At 48.3% G+C, this 18,717-nt stretch overlaps 1 protein-coding gene across 4 annotated transcripts in view; it reads left to right on the forward strand.

Annotated features, from left to right (window-relative positions):
* The window catches only part of LOC126541527 (uncharacterized), a 73,483-nt gene that overhangs the window by 34,925 nt on the left and 19,841 nt on the right, over positions 1-18,717 (forward strand). The window contains exons 1-3 of one of the 4 annotated variants that reach the window (XM_055076717.2): positions 15,728-15,908; positions 16,677-16,814; positions 18,147-18,574. In XM_055076717.2, the coding sequence (XP_054932692.2) occupies positions 16,739-16,814; positions 18,147-18,574 (504 nt within the window). In that variant the 5' untranslated portion in view covers positions 15,728-15,908; positions 16,677-16,738. Of the gene's footprint in view, positions 1-15,727; positions 15,909-15,950; positions 16,117-16,676; positions 16,815-18,146; positions 18,575-18,717 lie in introns of those variants that run through there. The other 3 variants (XM_050188324.3, XM_050188325.3, XM_055076716.2) reach the window with 3 other exon arrangements.

An 18,717-nucleotide genomic window follows, 5' to 3' on the forward strand; every position in this document is an offset into this window, starting at 1 on the left:
ACGGGGCTTCAATCAATGCATAAATGGGTGAGTCCTGCTAAGAACATCCTGTGCTTTCGTATAGCGTGACGACGGTGCAAACTTACCGAGAGCCCCGCGAAATAGACACGGTGGGACGAGACAGCTTCCAACTCACAGAGCGCGTCAGCTTTACTCATGTGTTCCCGACTTTTGAACTAGTTGGAGCTTAGCTGCAATATTTTTGACGCGCGTCTCGAAACGCAACTGGGAAAGGAGGAGTCAGTAAACTGCCTGCATATATGAACGTGGCGGAACGACGTGTTTGTCCAAAAAGTAGTGTTTTCATCCGAAAGGCGAAGCATCCATTGCGATAGCAAATCCTATACAAGGTAAGGATAGTAGCTACATCGGCGGTCTAAACTTGTAAACATCGCTTACTAACTAAATTAACAAGCACGGTATCACACACGCACCCACAAATATGAACTTATCTCACTCAATGACCTCGGACACTCGCTGTCAAAACGCTAGCGTGTGGTAAGAGCGGCAGCAGCAGCGAGCGAATTGACTTTCGAGCTGCCACTCGCTTCAGCGCGAACTAAGCGGCGATAACACAGCGTGCACGAAGCTATCAGGCCTCGGTGCCCTTAGACTTTGTACCCATCGGCGGCGGCTCGCCATATGCAGCCGAGCCTCCATCCTTGGCTTACCCTCGCACCCTTACCCTCGCTTACCCTTACACTCGCACTCACAGCATATACGGCACGTGGCTGCGATGTTATCGCACTTAGGCTTTATACGGAACGTTACGGCGATGGCGACAACGCGCCTGGAGTCCCCCTATTATTGATATCACAATAAATACCAAACTATGCATCGCACACGTAGTCTGATTATGACTATACTAGCCTTGAGAATTGTGAGCCAAATTCTCGCGTGTGACGTCACTTGGTGACTCGGCGGGCGCTGCGCACGCTTGCTCGCTTACGTGAAAGCTGCTTGACGCGTCCTATATATGGTCTCCCCTTTACCGGGGTTTGTGACACCATCTGATTGGCAAGTTGGTGCTACAGTTTAGTGCGCGGAATAATTAGGATATATAGTGCACTCAACTTCATGCGCCTCCGATACATCTGGCTGGATACAGAATCTCGCTGCAACTGTTGTGAAGATGCAGCCCGCCTTTGCCATAAAGTTGACCGAGGTAGAAACACACCTCACTGCCGCATTCTTGTATTTCAACATTTTGTAAACTTGTAGGAACAATGAAGACGACAATAATTTGAACAGTGTAGTAAATTGTCCTTCTGCGATACCAAAAAGAAAGAAAAAAAACACTCTTAAGCATCGGTAAGGAACAAAAGAGTGAAAAAATGAAAGACGGGTGGCGACGCCGCCTTCCAATTTCCCGCACCAGCTTGCCGTGACGTCATGGATTTTTAGAGCATCTGCTCGGGCCCAGTTGATTTGTTATCGGTAAAGGTGGACTGCATTGTGTTCAAAGGGAATCGAAGACTGAACCTCAGGAATTTTAAGAGTTTTAAAGCGAAAGCTTTACTAACCGCGTCGAGCCGAGTTTCGCCGTCACAAACAATTTGACCTTCATTTGACCGCAGCTGCGCCGTAACCTTGGCAATGAATCACGTGACTCGCCGAGCTTCGCTGCCGCCAGTTTGGCGCATGCGCTCTCCGCATCTTGGTCGCCGCCTGACCACGTGACTCGCCGCGCGCCTGGCTAAGAGGAGCGCAGCGCTCGCCAAGTCCCTGCGAGCTTGACTATGGATGAGAGCGAGCCTAGGCCGTCTTCTCTGGGCGTTGCGCGGGAGGCTTTGAGCCATCGCCTGACCACCCCGCGGATATCGTCCGGCGAGCTGCTTCACTGGAGAGGGTCCGGGATGCAACAGGCGTCGCACCGTCGAGATCAATGTAGCGACTGCGTTCGCGCCCTGTCCGTTTGTGCTTCGACGCTGCGCATGTTCGCGGCGTCTCTTTGCAGGTCTAGCACTTGCGCTTACCCTGTGGCACAACAGGTGTCGCACCGTCGAACGATGCGTGTCTACACAAGCTTAATCACAGTCTTGTCTAGCCACCGACCTAGACACAGCCGTCATACCTGGCTTAACGATGGTTGTATACCTAAGTATAATAATTGCAGCTAAATCAGAAGTTAACCAAGTGAAACCAAGACTTTACCAGGCTAAACCAAGTTATCGCTTTGCGTATCCAGGGTTAGCTGAGCTAAGCCGCAACCAATTTTTTCTCATCCTCAACAGCCCAGGTACCAAACACTTCAAAATCCATGACGTCACACTGACGTGCCAGCGCTGGGTTTTCAGCGCGAGGGTAAGAAAAATGAAAGTTTGGCCTTTATTTTTTTTTAAATAGTACACCTATTATGTTAAGAGACAGAAAGATAGCGGTTTGGATCGGAGAGCAAACGGGTATAGACGATATTATAATTTACATCAAGAGAAAAAAATTGAGCTGGACAGGTCATGTAATGCGCCGGTTCGATAATCGTTGGACCATTAGGGTTACAGAATGGGTACCGAGAGAAGGGAAACGCAATCTAGGACGACAGAAGACTAGGTGGAGCGATGAAATTAGGAAATTCGCGGGTGCTAGTTGGCGCAGGACAAGAGAAATTGGAGATCGCAGGGAGAGGCCTTCGTCCTGCAGTGGACATAAAACAGGCTGATTATGATGACCATTACCCCTTAACTGACGAAAATAGAGTTCTGAATAAATACCTTATCAGGCTAAAGTGATCTGGAGCGGAGTTCTGTAAGTGTCCAGCTAGTGGACAGTCCATTTCGGCCGTCGCTGATTCGCTGGAGCAGCACCAGGGAGGAGGAGACTGGCTAGGGGTGCCTTCTAGTGCCTCTATTTGTGCCCACTGATCTCCACTATAGTTACTGTATTAGGAGCCTATACAGTGTTGCCTAAAGGGAGCTTATAGGTTAACTTTAATCTCCAATAAGGGGTTACCTGTCATCTCCTCGCTGGTACACCTGTCCAGCAGCAGCAGTCGAAATCGACAGTCCACTAGATGGACACTTACAGGATACTACCCTCCCCACTGGTGCTTCTGTGTCCTTTTAAAATTGGCTTTACAACTTTCCTCGATTTATTTACAACTGCACCAGACGGCTCCCGAGTTATAAAGACTACGCTTGTTTAAGTCAAATCCACTGGCGAACTCAGCGTTGAAGTTCGCAAGGACTAGTGACAGTTACTGTTCAGCATCTTATTAATTTATTTAATTTTAAGCATTCTCGAAAGAAATGTCATTGGTCTGTAGGGCGCACTTCCCTCTGCTTTCTGACAGGAATGTCATACGCGTATTAAATGATCGCTCAACTCCGTTTCTGACAGGAAACGTATGGGACAAATAGCACTAATGACGCGCTAAAGCGAAACATTAATTTATGCCACATCGCTACAGATAACGCTTTCAGAATAGCAAACAGGTCACGCAGTCTTGTCGTGAGTGGGAGCTTGGTATGCCAAGAAGGACGTAAACAGGAAAGGCATGTGGCGACGTCGTCTCGAAAATTCCCGTACCGGTTTTCCGTGACGTCATAGAACTCGCCTGGCAAAGGCTAGTAAACTGCCTGACATTTGGGGTGAAAACAAATTACATATTATTCGAAGGTACACGGAAGCAAAACATGGTGACTTGTTGACTTTTCCCGCACGAAAAGCAACCAAGTATAAAATACTGCGATATTTTATTTTCACCCATGACGTCACGGACAACTGCGTTATCAACATAAAAGAGAAGTGCGCGCCATCATTTATGTTCGCTAATAAGTTCCTTCTTTCCGCTGAAGGAGGAGAAGGAGGAAGCAAAGAGAGAAGGCAGGGATTTTAACCAGAAATGCGTCCGTTTGTCTACGCTACTCTGGGGGACGGTATAGAGGGAATAGAAAGATGAAATGCTTAGACTAACCATGGGGTCTTCAGTGAACCTTTAAGGAAAGGTGACAGACGGAAGAATGACCACGAATATTTGTATATCCGACAAGACCATCACTAGAAGGTCAATGAAATACTTGAAGAATTGACGACACATCCGGAAGTTTAGACAGCGAGCGCTGCGAAGGTTCCCATCAAACGAGCCACGGCTCAAGGCGTACGCTCTTGTCCTTTATACCGAGGACGCATTTCACATTCGTGCGTGGGAGACGTCTAGATAGACGTCCAGCGCAGCCATGCATCTACGCTTCCTAGGTGGCATCCCTCTTATTTACTGACAAAAAAAAAAAAAAAACCTTGCTTCGGTGACCTGACGACAGCCGGAGTATTCAGCATGGCATGACCTACGGCCGTTGTTTAAGTGCACATTTCAAATTTTCGTGCAGACCTACAAATAGTAGCTACGGTCTGTGGTTCTTATGTTTTCATTACTGTCTCTAAATCTGTTACATCGATTGAATGATTGTTGCGCGCACTTCCCAAATCACAGGCCACCAAAAGTACGATTGTGTGCGTTTTTATTGACGGTTGTAGTGGTGAGAGCTAAGTGTTCCACAGGAGCTTCTCGTTCACACGGTGCGCAAAAAATGAAGCTGACCGTGGCACAATCCCCGGATAGACCACTTGCGGCGTTGAGTCCCTTAGGGCCGATTTACGCTCGAGCCACCCATCGCCGCAAGCCGCACCGCACGCTTGCGGTCGCGTGAAAAATTGCACGTATCCCGCACTTGTGCCCAAATTACCATTTACACTGTGTGCACAGTGTATACCTTACACATTGTAAGCCGAAATTTGTGCACAAGTGTTTGATACGTGCAATCTTTCGTGCGACCGCACGCGTGCGGTGCGGCTTGCGGCGATGGGCGGCTCGAGCGTAAATCGGCCTTAGCCTCCTCACTGGGCATTTCTTACTCGCATCTCATGAGCGGAGCGTGGCGCCTGACCCCCGCTCTTCAGCTTGGCTGAATTGTACGTCCACTTTGCCCCCGGGGCCAGCGCCCGGATCGAAGGCTGCGTGACTCGATCTCCCGATCGGCTGATCACGAAGGCGCGCTAACGAGCTCGCCCTTGCGGCTCGAAAAATAGATATCAGTTACCCGCGCTTCGAGCAACGCGTCCTGGTATCCCCGCATTCCGCGCGGGCTCACGCATATTTGGAGCAACGGAAAACTTCCCCGGCAGCACGCAACACAAGCGCACGCCGTGATCGCAGAGCCAGCTACTCGGCGGAATGGACAAAGCGGATGGAAGAAAACGAGCAAAACAAACAAATGCACTGGCTGCCACGGCGCCAGTGGTGTGCGTCCGTGTGACTCAACCCGCATGTCCTGATGCAAGACGCCGCGCGCGACTCGCCGTCCTGAAAGAGAACAGCGACCTCCGTCCACTTCCCGGCGACATCCTTTCTTTATTTCATAGGGTGGCCCGGCACTGATCCCTTCCGTCGACTACTCGTCGCCGCGCGCCAGGCAGCGCGTATATTGGTGGCGTCGACGGCAGGTCAGCAGCGAGCGGGTGAGCGCTCGAAGAGACGCGCGAATTCCTTTTTTTTTTTTTTTTTGTTCTTCTTTGGCAATGCAACAGCAGCCGCAGTCTGCCGGCCCGCGGGATAGCAGAAAGATCGACGCCGAACCGTCCACAAACCCCCTCGGACACCTTGCTTGCCGAATGTGGTTTTGTTGTTGCCCGTTCCCGCGACCTATGAATGATACGTGGCAAACAACCAGCCACGGCAGATGCACATGGCATCGCCTGCCTTCTGCCGCGAGCCTCGCGTCCCCGTCCGGCGGCGCCACCTCGGCTGCTGCACTGAGCGCGTGAGCCCTCCTCCGGCTGCCACCGCTCCGCTGCATGCCGCTGCCTCGAAGGGCGGAGCGGCGGCGGCGTGGTGTGAGAGAGGGGGGGGGACGACAGCATTCCAGTTCAACGACGCACGCACACACTCCACGACGTCGGGGGCTTGTGGCTGCTCCTTCTTGGCGCGCGCTTTCACACAAAGGCCCCGAGGGGAATTCCTGCGTGCCGCGCCGGTCGCGTCTCCCGCGGGTTCCTCGGAAAGCAGCGACGGCTGCTGCGCCCGCTTCTCTCCTACGGGCGGCAACCGCATTCCTCGCGCAGCTGCCGCCGTAGCCGCCGCTCTGCCCGCTCCTTTCCCCCCCACCTCTCTCATGCTGTTACGGCGACGGCCGAGCGTTGGCACACGCTCCACGCCGCCGCGTCCTGTGGCTCGGCTTGCTCGTCCCGCTGCGCGGCGTTGTTCTATTCATATCCACCAGGGAGCGCCAGGTCGTAATGTGCCCCGTCCCGTCCGCCTACCCGTGCCGCATCAAGGAATGCGAGGCGTGTGTCCGACGATTGAACGAAACTGACGACGCTGCTGCCTGCGGCACGCAAGCGTATCCGAGAAGGAAGGAGAGCCTCACTCTCTGGGGGTGTGCGCGTGACGAGGGCAGACTTCGGCGCGAGGTCTTCGGTGTGATCGCATCGTCCGACAAGGCGAGGTGCGAGGGGGTGAAGCAGACAAACGAGGTCCTTACATGCGTGATGAACTTCAGCTAATAGTTTTTTCAGCGCAAAGAAACGCACGACACGAGAGAAGGCGCACATGACCTGCCGTGCATTTCTTTGCACTAAAAGCTGTTAACATGCATAACCGACTAGCCCACCAGTCTGTTTTGTGGAAAGGTGACGCTGTTAAGGTGACGCTTTCCAGAGACAGGAATATTGAAGTTAACTGCTTCCGTGAGACAAAATGTAAGAGCTGACCCAATTTCTTTCTTCAAATGCCTTCACTGCAATCTGTTAAACTCTGTTTTTGGCCTGCTGTTGGCCCATATGGACACATTCCTACATCGCTATGCGTTGCTAATATGTGTAGCATTGCACTCATCGTATGGGATCGCACTTACATACTTCCCGATTTATTGCTAATATTCTATGTCGAATCACACACATTAAAATAACAGTCTTCAAAGATTCACGTGGAACTTCATGGAGAAAGTGTCATCGATATTAGGGCAGAACCAATGCGTTGTTTATGAAGCACGCAAAGTACTGCACCGTGCTTATTGAAAAGTGCACGGACGTTTGTGAAACAGAAATGACTCTGCCTATCTTTCTCTTGACGCTTGTTTTCTTGCATATATCCAACCTTTTATTTATCAATTTAGTATACTGAGCGGTCAGCGGACAACGCAGTGGTACAGAGGCGATAGGTGGCGCGGACACTGACGTAAAGAGGACCTGCTAAATGTCCCATAATTTATCACGGCGATCGTGTGGTTTCTCGCTTCGAACACGGACGACGAATTTCCATCGAGGTTACAAAGCAATTGAGCCGTGCACCGCATAAGCAATAAAGCAATCAGACATCCACGCCTTCGAACTTAAATAGAAATGAAATATAGTAATGATACGCTGCGCCAGGCACAGAATACAAATTATGTATGCGTTTATCGTCATGAGCCGCATTGGCGGGCTGTTTGTTTCTTTGTATATATAGCTACTTAAAGCGGCGCTTGTGGAAACTATGTTTGCGACAAATTTCTGTATGTTCATATTTCCACCGATGGCGGCAGAGGCAATCTAATGTGATCGCTAATACAGCCAACAATTAGAGCAAGTGTTCTTCTGTGACGTCACAATCGAGCTCCGAAGAACACTTTGATTGGCTTTTCGAATATTACTGTAGCATTGCCTCCTTTGAATAAATTCGGCATCGACAGATAATGATTAATCGATTTTCTGGCGTTCGTGGTAGTGCACGGTGGACTGGCGTAGCTTTGAGGGCGTTTATGAGAGTGAGTAATTAGGTACGCGAATTTCAGCATCTTATAGGTACGGGAATGTCTTGCCAATGATATCAAACCATAACAATAATGAAACTAATAAAAACATCCGCCTCCATCCCACCAGTCAACCACCACAATAGTTTACGGACCACGGGATCTGAGAAAACTTTCAATTTCCGAGCAGTCTGTAACAGTAGTCAGTAGAACCGAACATCACAACGTTGTTCACATGTACTGGTAGAGGCTGTAAATGCGAATACAAGGCTGCGTTGTGAGGCTGTGCGTTGTGAGCTTTTTCTCAGATTTCGCGTCCCGTAAAATTTTGTGGTTGACTGTATGTCACACGCGCACGCACGTGTGCGGAAGTGCGGCACACATCCTCACTCTTCTTTAGCCCTCCGCCAAGCGCAAGTGCCTTAATGCTAAATTAATTTTTAAAAGTAAATTGCGTCAGAAAAATGCGTAAATTACGACTTACACACAAGCTGCAGACGTGATAGCTTCGGATTATAATACGAATGTGCGAGAAAGCATAATTCTGTTGTTTAGAAAAAAGTTTATTTCAACAAAAGACGATGCGAACACTGAATCACAATGATGGCACAATTCCACGAGGACGATAACATGTACAAAGTACGGAGTATTTTCAAAGAAATGTTCGAGTCCACACTCACTCACATATAACCACACGGGCCAAAGGAAACGCACAGTTGCACACAAACGAATTGTCACACTTGTTACGAGGTTTATTGGGCTCGTCAAGTGGCAGTCATATACACAGCAGCAGCAACGATAGCTCAGCTAGATGTAGATGTAGAATCTTGTGATCTACTGGCACGTACCCAGTCTGATCGGCGAACTGGCGACGCAAGACGCGATGGCGACGGGACTATTATATAAAATGATGTGCAATATATACAGTGTACACAATGGTTATGCGGAAACTGTACACATGCAGTGTGCTGTGAATACGTATGTGTACAGAACGATCATTCTATTAATTGCAATAGAATGCCCAACATACCATGAGCAGTCAAGCAACAAATAGGCAAGATAGCGCCGAATAGCACACCGTGTGTACGCGGGCGATAACCCTGTTTGCAAACGCCTGCGACGTCTGTGGCCGTTACGCACACTGCCACCCACGTACTCCAGAGTTCCCTGCGCACACCTGTAGTCGAAGATCCGATAGAAACAAAAAAGATCGAAAGAAAGATCCACATACTTCACCGGTTCTCCCATCCCAAGCTCATAAACAACGGAAACTTACGTGTGGCGGCCAAGGCTGTACAGCGTAAATGCGTAGGTGGCTTCCCCGGCTTCTCTTGAGCGTTCTTATATAGACCCTCCTACGGCCATCTATGATACACCTGAATGACCGGTCTCCGAACATTATCGGTAGAAGAGGGGGGAACTTTGGGCCAGTTGGTCCGACATGTTTAAAGAGGAAAAGAATCGCGACTTCAGAAGTCCCGTCTGAAGTCGCTGGTCTTTTTCTCTTTAAACTTTATCGGTAGCTTTCTTCCGGTCCGAGTCGGAATCCACTCTTGCTATATGTCGCAACGGCGTCACGCGTTGACTGCACTGCGAAACGAAAGTCCGCCGTGTTCCATCTCAATGACTGTTGGTGCTACGTACGTCTGAGTTCAATAATTAGTGGGCGGGAGCGCTGAACTGATGTCGTGGGCGCATCGAAGGGATGAATGAAATAAGGAGGAATTTTATTTGTAAAAGAAGGCAGAGAGATCGGCCCAGTCCAGACAAAAAAATGAACTCAGCGCCACGACGGCGGCCCAGCATGTCTACGACAGCGGTCAATCAGAAGTAAAGTATCTCTATCTCTCTCTCTCTCTCATACACTCTTACTCTCTGAGAGTGTTTGTATAAAACATGCGTGTCTGGCGTGTGTAAACAAGGGAAACTCTGTGCGCCCACTCATCTTGCGCACCCGGGCTCTTTCGCGGTTGTTTGCACGTCGCAGAAAGGCGATATTCCGGCTCACTTTCCTCGCTGTCTTGAATGGAACGGTACTGGAGCGGGGCGCACTGAGCTGGTGCTTTCCTGTGTCGAAAAGTTACGAACGCAGTCCCTGGCGTTATCCTCCCGCCCTGTATTTTACTGTGTGTGTGAAGTGATTTTTAAAGAGAAATGGAAGAGATAAGGGCAGCGCCGTAACTGTCTTTCACAGGAAGACACCTCAACAGCACTGCACGGGGAAAGGGGTGTGGGGAGAAAAAGATGAAGGAGAGAGAGACCGGAAGAAGGTGGTAAAAAAAATAATAATGATAAAAGAAGAAGAAGAAGCGAGTGCGGGGCTCAGAGCCGCGCTCTCAAGTGCGTCGCATTGCTGAAGTCAAGCAGTGCCGTAAGAGCATGCTTTACGATGGACGAGTGGGCTGCAGGGAAAAGCAGCGCGTTCGTCGTGTCGAAAGGCAGTCGCAGTCGCCGATATGTAGAGCACACGTCCCTGCTCCCACTTCCTCTACTGACCGCTGTTCAGGTGTCAGCCGACCGTGCCAGACGTTTACGGTGCGGTTCGAAGTTAATTTCTTTCCCTTTGTTTGTTTGGTATATATATATATATATATATATATATATATATATATATATATATATATATATATATATATATATATATATATATATATATATATATATATATATATATATAAACTAGAATTGTGATATCTGCCACAGGCAACCTTTAAAATATTTTGAAAGTGTTCGCTGCAACACCCTGTATATATCCATCCCTTCGGCCACGCACGACCAAAGCGGCCAAGAAGGTGTCAGGCCGCTGAAGCTAAGCAGCATGCATGGTAGGTCGTAAACCAATATGAAGAAAAAAAAAAAAGAAACCTAACCATGTCTCACTGGAATTTTCTTTTGTGCATGCACGATCCGGAGAACGTTCCTTCGGTAGGAACTAAAAAGAAGAAGAAGAAACGCTTTAGTAACAGAAGAGATGAAACCAAACAAAATCTTTCGAGACGAGGAGGCAGGCTGTGTCTACCCTTTGCTGCAGAGGTTCTCTCGCATTGCCTCGGCCATGCAGCGCCCGCCAAGGGCGATTTCCGTGCACCAACTCGCGGTTTTAGTTGTCTGGTGCCAAAAAGCTCGGCATTTTCCTGATGACTTGAACAAACCATAAAGCTCGGGCAATGGTCTCCTTTGGGAGGCAAATAGTCATATAAGCAAGCGGTGCGTGCATTATCGGTTGTAATTTGAGCATTTCTGTTTCACTTATGGGAACCTACAAGCTGTCGGGCATTTGACAGTACCTTTGTTGGGAAAACTGTTCTCTCAACGTCAGCGCTGCGTTCGCTTCCGAGCGCACTAACGCCGTTTACAAGCTTTATTGCACGTGCGACGCACGTACGTGCGGGAAATGCGCGCCGCAATGCGCCATCGTTGCATTCATGCATAGACGCGGCTAATGCTGAGAGGGTAACAAGTTTTCGTTTACTCAAGGCCGGCAGGCATTGAATACATTACACTATATGCCCGTTTCGGATTGACTGTTTAGTGAAAAAGGAAACATATCACATGTATTCATACCTGAATAATATGAATAATACTGTAACTTGACCATGTGCTCACACAAAGCGAGGTGCCTCCATTCGTTTATTTTCTTTTTCTTTTTTTTTTTTTTTTTGCCACCTGCATTCATTTCTACACGTTGCAGAAGCGCAGAACACCGCAGAGAAATCGGCTTGAACCCGATTTTCGAAACACTTGTTCGGGGTTGAAGAAGCGGGAATTACCGGGTTTTACCCGAAAAGAAAATACTCTAAGTATACGTCGCGACACCTGCCTCTTTATTTCTCTTTCCCCTTTTTCTTAGGCGCCGTGGATGTGGCAGCTATATGTGCCCAGCTTTTCGCAAGAACCCACGAGGCACTTTTTTTTTTTGTCGCTTTCTCTGTTGCAGGCGGTATCATACTTGTTAGCAAGAAGAGGCTGCAGCTACTTCGAGACTATATAAAGGCGTGAGGGCCCTCGTTCGAAATTTCAGCTGTTTTTGCGGCATGCACAGATGCAATATCTTTAATTGAATTGAATTTGTTCTGCAACAAAATTGCGAGGATGGCTGGGTGAAAAAGCTGCAGGTTGTAGCTTGGGGGCAACCTGGCCACCTCGTATTCACCGGTTGATTGCAGACACGATCGCCTGATTTGCTTGATCTAAGCACCGACGTTTGCTCGTTTGCAATGCCAAACCTGATCAAGGCCATCTGAGGACGCCGGTGTTCTACTGGCTTCTCTTGTGGATAATTCAAGTGTTCGCCTTGAGCGATACAGTTATACGACGGTCCACGGGGTCGGCAAGTATACCTCTCCCTGCCCACGTTCCTCTAGCAAGCACCCATCTCTAACCCCACCTCCGCCCGTTGCATTGAGATCTACGCGACTACTCCCTCGTCCGCTCAAGCTCCCCCAACCCACCTACGCATAATTAAAACAGAAAAAAACAGAAACAAATGTTGGCGCCCCCATTTTCATCGAGCCGTTGGTGTAAGCGGACAAACACCGTAACCAACTAACCAACCAACCAACCAACCAGCCACGGTACGCTGTTGATACGAGAGCATGGCTGAAGTCAGCAATAGCTTAAGTGTTTTCTTCTTTGGGATTTCTTGAGCTGCACTCTTGGGTGGACATTTCGATTCCTTAATAATTCATATCGATGAGGAAAGGCGCTCAACCTAAAAATGATTTACATTCAAAATTTGTGTTTAGTGTACCAGATTCAGAGCTTCAGATATTGTGTTATCTCTATTTACATGCTTAAACTGGAACTGAGCGCTTGTCCAGACACGTGGTGCCAGAGCCTTTGCAGGACCACGCGTAATGATAGCCAAAGATTCCATGGAACGCCATTTTACGAGATAAGCCAGCACAATGATATCTGCTGGCTATACAGATAGCCAAACGGAATGCGCGCCTGTGAAAGGGTTGCCACTCGAACGAGCGCACCTGGCAAGAAATGATCACTCGTATTCTCGATAAGAGCCCCCAACAGAAACAATTGACATTATTATGTCGCATCTCCTCTAGCACATTTCGAGCTTTCTCGTCATAGGTTCGCACGCTTCAAGCACGGCTGACGCCTCTCCAAAGCTTCATTCACCAAATAAAAAAGTTTATTCTCTCTCTCTCTTCCCAATGAGTGCATGGTTATACACTTTGCATTACGCGGAGAGTGATGACGAGCAGAACATGACTCTGACGTCATTCCTCCCCAGTAGAAGGAATGGGAGAAAGTTGGCGAGGAAAACAGAGAAATAAGCTGTTTCGCGTTCTCTTTTCGGGGAAATGACGAACGGGGAATTGAAACAGTTTTCCAATTGCAGGAGATAGAACAAAGCTTACTATGTAACCAGCACCGCTGCACACATGTGGCCGGGGTTCCGCGATATGCAAGCGAGCAGAGTTGCCTAAACGCTCGCGAGAGAGATATGTCCACGGCCAACTGCCCAACTGCCCAACATGTCCAACTCGCCCAACTGTCTATCCTTTTGCATTACAGAGATATGTTGCACGTTTACATGAAACGAAGAGCAGATAGCTCAGCATACTGCAGATTTCTCCTGTAGGCCGTTTCTGTGAATTGGAGGAAAACGAACTTTTCATGATGGCGCTACCTAATCTGTCTGCATTTCACGGTACATTTTTTTTTCCCCTTTATATTTATGCAAGCTGTCCCTACTATCATGCACCAAGATTTTAAAATATGCAAATGCCACGTAGCTGGACAGAACCGAGGTAATGTTGTTTGCCGTCGCTTGGAGATACTCAGATTATTTATTGCATTCCGCTTAATTACACAATCAGTCTTAATTAATTAATCAACTTCTCAAATATTATACTTAGATGAAAAGTGTCAATGGCAAAACTGTAGAGCAACATGAGAAACTCCCGATACAGCCTTCTGTTGCTCAATGCGTGCGACATAAAAGTGTTTTTCCGAGCATGAAATAAGCCCGCGAATACACGCAAAGTGCCTCGAGTGACCGGTCCCGCGAATTCGCGGGCTTATCGCACGCTCGGAAAAAAACACAATGACTACATGCCTGTGGTCTGTCCCTTCTTCATGACGGCCTGTTCCCGCGTGTGTCTTCTAACACTACATTTTCAGGTCCTCGGTTTAACGAGATACCATTTATGTCGAACCCCTTCACAGACCTATTCCGTTATGAAAGAGCCTGGCATATTGCATTATTTCTACATCGGGGTGTTTTTAAATGTGCCGTGCATGTTTGCGTACGAGAAACCATGGACCGTGCTCACGTTAGTGTCAATGTCATCGGGAAGGTACGTGAGTACCGCATAACACGCAGAACTGTTTACAACAATGTTACGATTCGGATAGTTAGTACGTAAATCCTCTACTCCATCGACGTAGCTTTTTCCTTATGAGCTTGCGAGATAAAGCACCTATGGGCTGGGAGAGCGGCCGTCACGATAGTTTGTTTTATTCCGCCTGCGAAAACGTAACGCTTTTCGAGTGACTTCTAACGTTTTTCCTCCTTGAAGAGACGGTAAATGTATTCCACGCGCGTATTGCAACTCCGCTATGAAAGCTTGCTTCGATGTGCTTTTCAATTAATACCGGAGACATTCCTTCGGGCATTACGCACAAAAATAAATCGACGTGCTCTTCATTCAGTCTGCTAAACAAGGTCGTTGCAAGCGCATTATCGCGGAAGCTATGCCAGGGATTCGCAGTTCCCTGCAGCACGAGAATATTTTTAGGGGATTTGACAAGCTGCGGCCGGGTATAGCAAGATTAATCTACTTAAAAAAAGAAAAAAGAAAAAAAAAGCGGTAGCGGATAGCTCACGCTCTTCATCTTCAAGTGGATTACTTGAACAGGCGGCCCTTCGCTTCAAGAGATCACAATACTCCGTTAGCTATTTAAGAAAGTTATATTAAATAACTGTAGTCGCTTCTTGAGACCACAATTGCATTTGTGGAACTGAAACCGGGCACCAGTGAAAGCAGGGGCGGAGAAGAGGGATCATCAAAGCATACAGAGAATGTCGAGAGGGGAGGGGGTGGTGGTCACGCCCATTCTGTATCCGCCGGTAAGTGAAAGCACACCGATTTAGTGAAAAACCTTAAGGCTGGCAGCAATACTATTGAAAGAAGACCGTCTTTTGTTCAAGCGCTAGAGACGACTGCGTTCATTAAATTGTACGTGTGCTGCGGTATGTACAAAATGCATTGCAACAAAATCCTCTATTAATTTCTGGCACCGTTGTACAGATAAATACCCCAAACATGACTATCGTAGCCGAACACGCGACTGTTCGGAGCTCAGACATTGCTGCATGCAGTTGACGGTTTCTTCAGCTCAATGGAACTCCGAGGAAGCCAACTTCTTGTCGTCGCAAACAACGCAAGAATCACCGAAAGAGAGGAGGGGGTACTCCCCATCCTCTGTGCGCACTAGCAGCCACTACGGCGTCACCGCGCGCGAGCCATCTGCTTTGATAGCCAGCGGAGCTCCCAGCGGCGTCCTTAAGCGCAAAAAGAAAACCAAAAGCAAGACACGCTGAGCGCCCTTTCATTGGTCAGTCGCCGACGCGTGACTCGAAACTCCGTATAGGGAGTTCCATGCGGCGTAACGGAACGTACAGCGTCGTCCGCGCCCCGTCGAGCCAATGTGGAGAGAACGAAAGCGCGCGCGGATGTCGTCGTGTTGCGCTGGAGCAAGACTGACTTGATCAAACATACTACTTTAAGTTAAATAAACGCAAATTTATGAGAGCGTATACGTGATTTTACGGTGATTAATTTGCATTTTGTGTATCTATTGCCAGAATAAACGTGAATTTTAGGTTTCACACGCAGAACTATTTTCTGTCGCGTAGGAGAAAGCGGCAGAATAGGCACTATCCGGTTTTGTAGGGTAAACAACGCTGCATGCAATTCTCCAAGAGCCGCTGCTCTCTCCGCTAAGCCTGAAATTCCAGAGGGAGAGAATGCGCTTCCTTCCTCCTCGTAAGCGTTTATCCGTGGGCGAATTCCAAACATTTCTTTTCTTTCCGTGTCTTTAGTGTGCTTTATTGCTCGAACACGTTTCGTTTCTGCGCTCTCATTTTTGAGTTTTCTCGCGAAACCGACTAACGCGTACGACTGCGACCCAAGCCTTCGAACAACTCTGCAGCATAAGGTAAGCATCAGTGGTGTTCTGTTGCCCGCTTGGCGAATACGGGACGGAAGGCGCTACGGCGGCCCCGGAGCACCCAGCGCGAGCGAAGAGGATAGGCCTAAAGCCAGTTGACTGAAGAATGCGCACGTAATCGTGGACGCCCGAGCGGACTCCGGATGCCTTGGATGTTGTGCCGATTCCTCTAGTGTGCGTAAGGGCCCTCTGTGAGGTGTGTCTGCGACGAACGCTCTTGTCCTGCTCTGTGTCAAGCGCATACGGGCCGTATGTGTCCCGTGCGGGAAACTAAAATGGAGCAGAACGTGCTGCGTTTCATACATTGAGGAAGACTGTGCGGCCTCCACTGTCTCGGCAACGCAAGCATTCCCTGTTGGAGGTCATATTTCTGCGCGTAATCCGCGTGTTACCTCTGCGACCTGGTTTTGACTGTCATTTGCGTTAGTATTGACAGTGTGTTCCTATGTGTGCGTTATGTACCACGGCGATACGCCGTAACTACGCGGCCCTTACACAAGCAACACGGCTCGCATTCCTACGATAAAGTGCTCGTGTCGCGTCCTGCGTTTTGTTGTGGTTTGGTCGCAGTGATAAGTGACATCGACCAGGGCTTGCTTTATCTGAGCACACTCTGGAGATAACTAGCGATCGTTAGCGTATTTGCAATTCGCGTTGTTGCAGCATTACGTTTCTGGATTTGGGGTAACAGCACTGTCGATTACGTGTTCTAATTCATGTTATTCTTATGTGTGCGTGCTTTTGCTTTTGTTGCAGCATGCGCTAATGATCGAGCGGATGACAGTGGGAACTATTACAATATCAGTCAACGCTTGAAAATGAAAGCTGTGCGTAGCACCCTCTCCTCCACGTCGTACGCCACCCACAATGGCCAAACGCCGTTCTACCAATCGAGTAAGTACTGCGCGTGTTTATAACAGTGTACCGTCATGTTCACAGTACAACGTCGTGATGATCACGTACGCTCAGCCTAGCTAGCGCGTACTCCGCAGCGATTGCGGTCGGGGGCTGCGAGCGTCTTCGCGATAGTGCGATGTTGGCTCTCCCTCGTTGAGCTCCGCGAGTCGCTCTAAATCGTTTTTACCAGTTGTGTGAACTTAGAGGCAGTTTCCCGATTATGTACAGTACAACACGGCCCAGCCTTGGTACGTTAAAATGTACCCATTTTGAATTTTATAAAGTGTAGACTTTTGCGTACAGCAACCTTTGCTGCGCCAAATTTTTTATGAAAATGTTAAACAAATGTCTCATGGTCGATCAGCTGAGGGATGTGCAAATGAAAAGCACTGTTTTAGTGTCACGGTGGTGCCAGCATCGTGGCCTTTCTCCCACGGGAGCAGGTTCTCGGGCTTTGGATCTGCTTGAGTGCCCGAGACGGTGATGTATTCTCGCAGAAATAACGTGAAAATCCTACACTGTGTGCATTTTTTGTGTTTTGCTTAATGTGTGCTGTCCTCATATACGACATATAATTACATTGACTTTTAACGCTTTCGTCTGCATTATGTGTACTGCTTCACCATTATAATACCTGGTGTTGCCTCGTGTAGATAGCTGAGTCAGTCCTTATGACTTCCATTCATATTTATTTTTATTCAATTTCGCTTAGCTGTGCATGATCGTTGAATCACCTAAAACTGGTGCTCATTTTATTTTGTCACTAATTTAATAAGACTTACTGTGTAGTGAATAGCTGTGGATGTTTGGTCTTTACTTTCAAAGCAACATGTTCCCATTGCAGTAGTTCATATGCTAGGCGCAGATGACACTGTCTATTTCTTGCACAACACTAGAATAGGAACCTGATAATATGGCATTATGAATATGTGCAGTATTGAACTAAGGCTTTTGGCATTGACACACCGTAAGCTGTAGGTGCTAACAAATTCGCAACTGATGTTAATTAAAGCAAAAGGAATAGGTATTTTAGAATGATTCAGCAGTGAATTTGAGCCTTATTTGAATGCCATGCTGTTTGATTATTGAGTATCTTTTTGTACTGATTTTGGTAATTCTTTTTTACTATTACTTCACTCTTTAGAGCATATATGATTAGGTGTCTATATAGTAGGAGAGGGCAAGAACAAAGAAAAGAAGTTACTTTTCAACTCTAAATTGATATGCTGTTTCACCACGTACAGTGATATCCCTTACGCTTTCTCCTTTTCTTTGTTAAGGCCCAAGTCAAGTACTGGCAGTAAATACAGTAAAACTGTCTTTGTGCAGGCTACTGCCAGAGCTGCTCTGGGAGTGAGACGGATGTCTCCACATCGACCGAGAACTTGAGTGCGGAGGAGCGACTTGCCCTGAGACGCGGGGAGCGGCAGGAACCCCAGGGCGAGGAAACGGCGCTCACCGAGGATGAGCTCAGCTCACGTTCGAACACTCTTGTGATTCGAAACAACAGCTCCATTGATGGTTTCACATCACCATTCTATGGGAAGCCACCAGAAAGCGGTCCTGTAAAGGGCATGGCACCGTTGCCAGCAGCAAACGCGCCTGTGCGTGAAATCACCGAGATACCTAAGCATTACTTGGACCAGTCCGAAGTGCTCAAGCACCTTGCCAAAGAAGTGCACAAGGACCCTCAATGTGTGCGCAAGGGCTCCACGGGAAGCTTCTCCTTTTCCCAGTCTCACAACGACCTCAGCCCGGTGAGTTACATTTGTAGTGTGCATTATTTCTCTTTCGAAGCCATGAAGCAAGCTGAGGCATCAACCGTGTCTTTTTGTTGGAGTTGGCGGTGCGGTGTGCAGGCTGCACAATCCAGGGACAGGAATAGTTGGAGGGCATTGAG

Source organism: Dermacentor andersoni, chromosome 2 (genome assembly GCF_023375885.2).
Source record: "Dermacentor andersoni chromosome 2, qqDerAnde1_hic_scaffold, whole genome shotgun sequence".
Lineage (NCBI taxonomy): Eukaryota > Metazoa > Arthropoda > Arachnida > Ixodida > Ixodidae > Dermacentor > Dermacentor andersoni.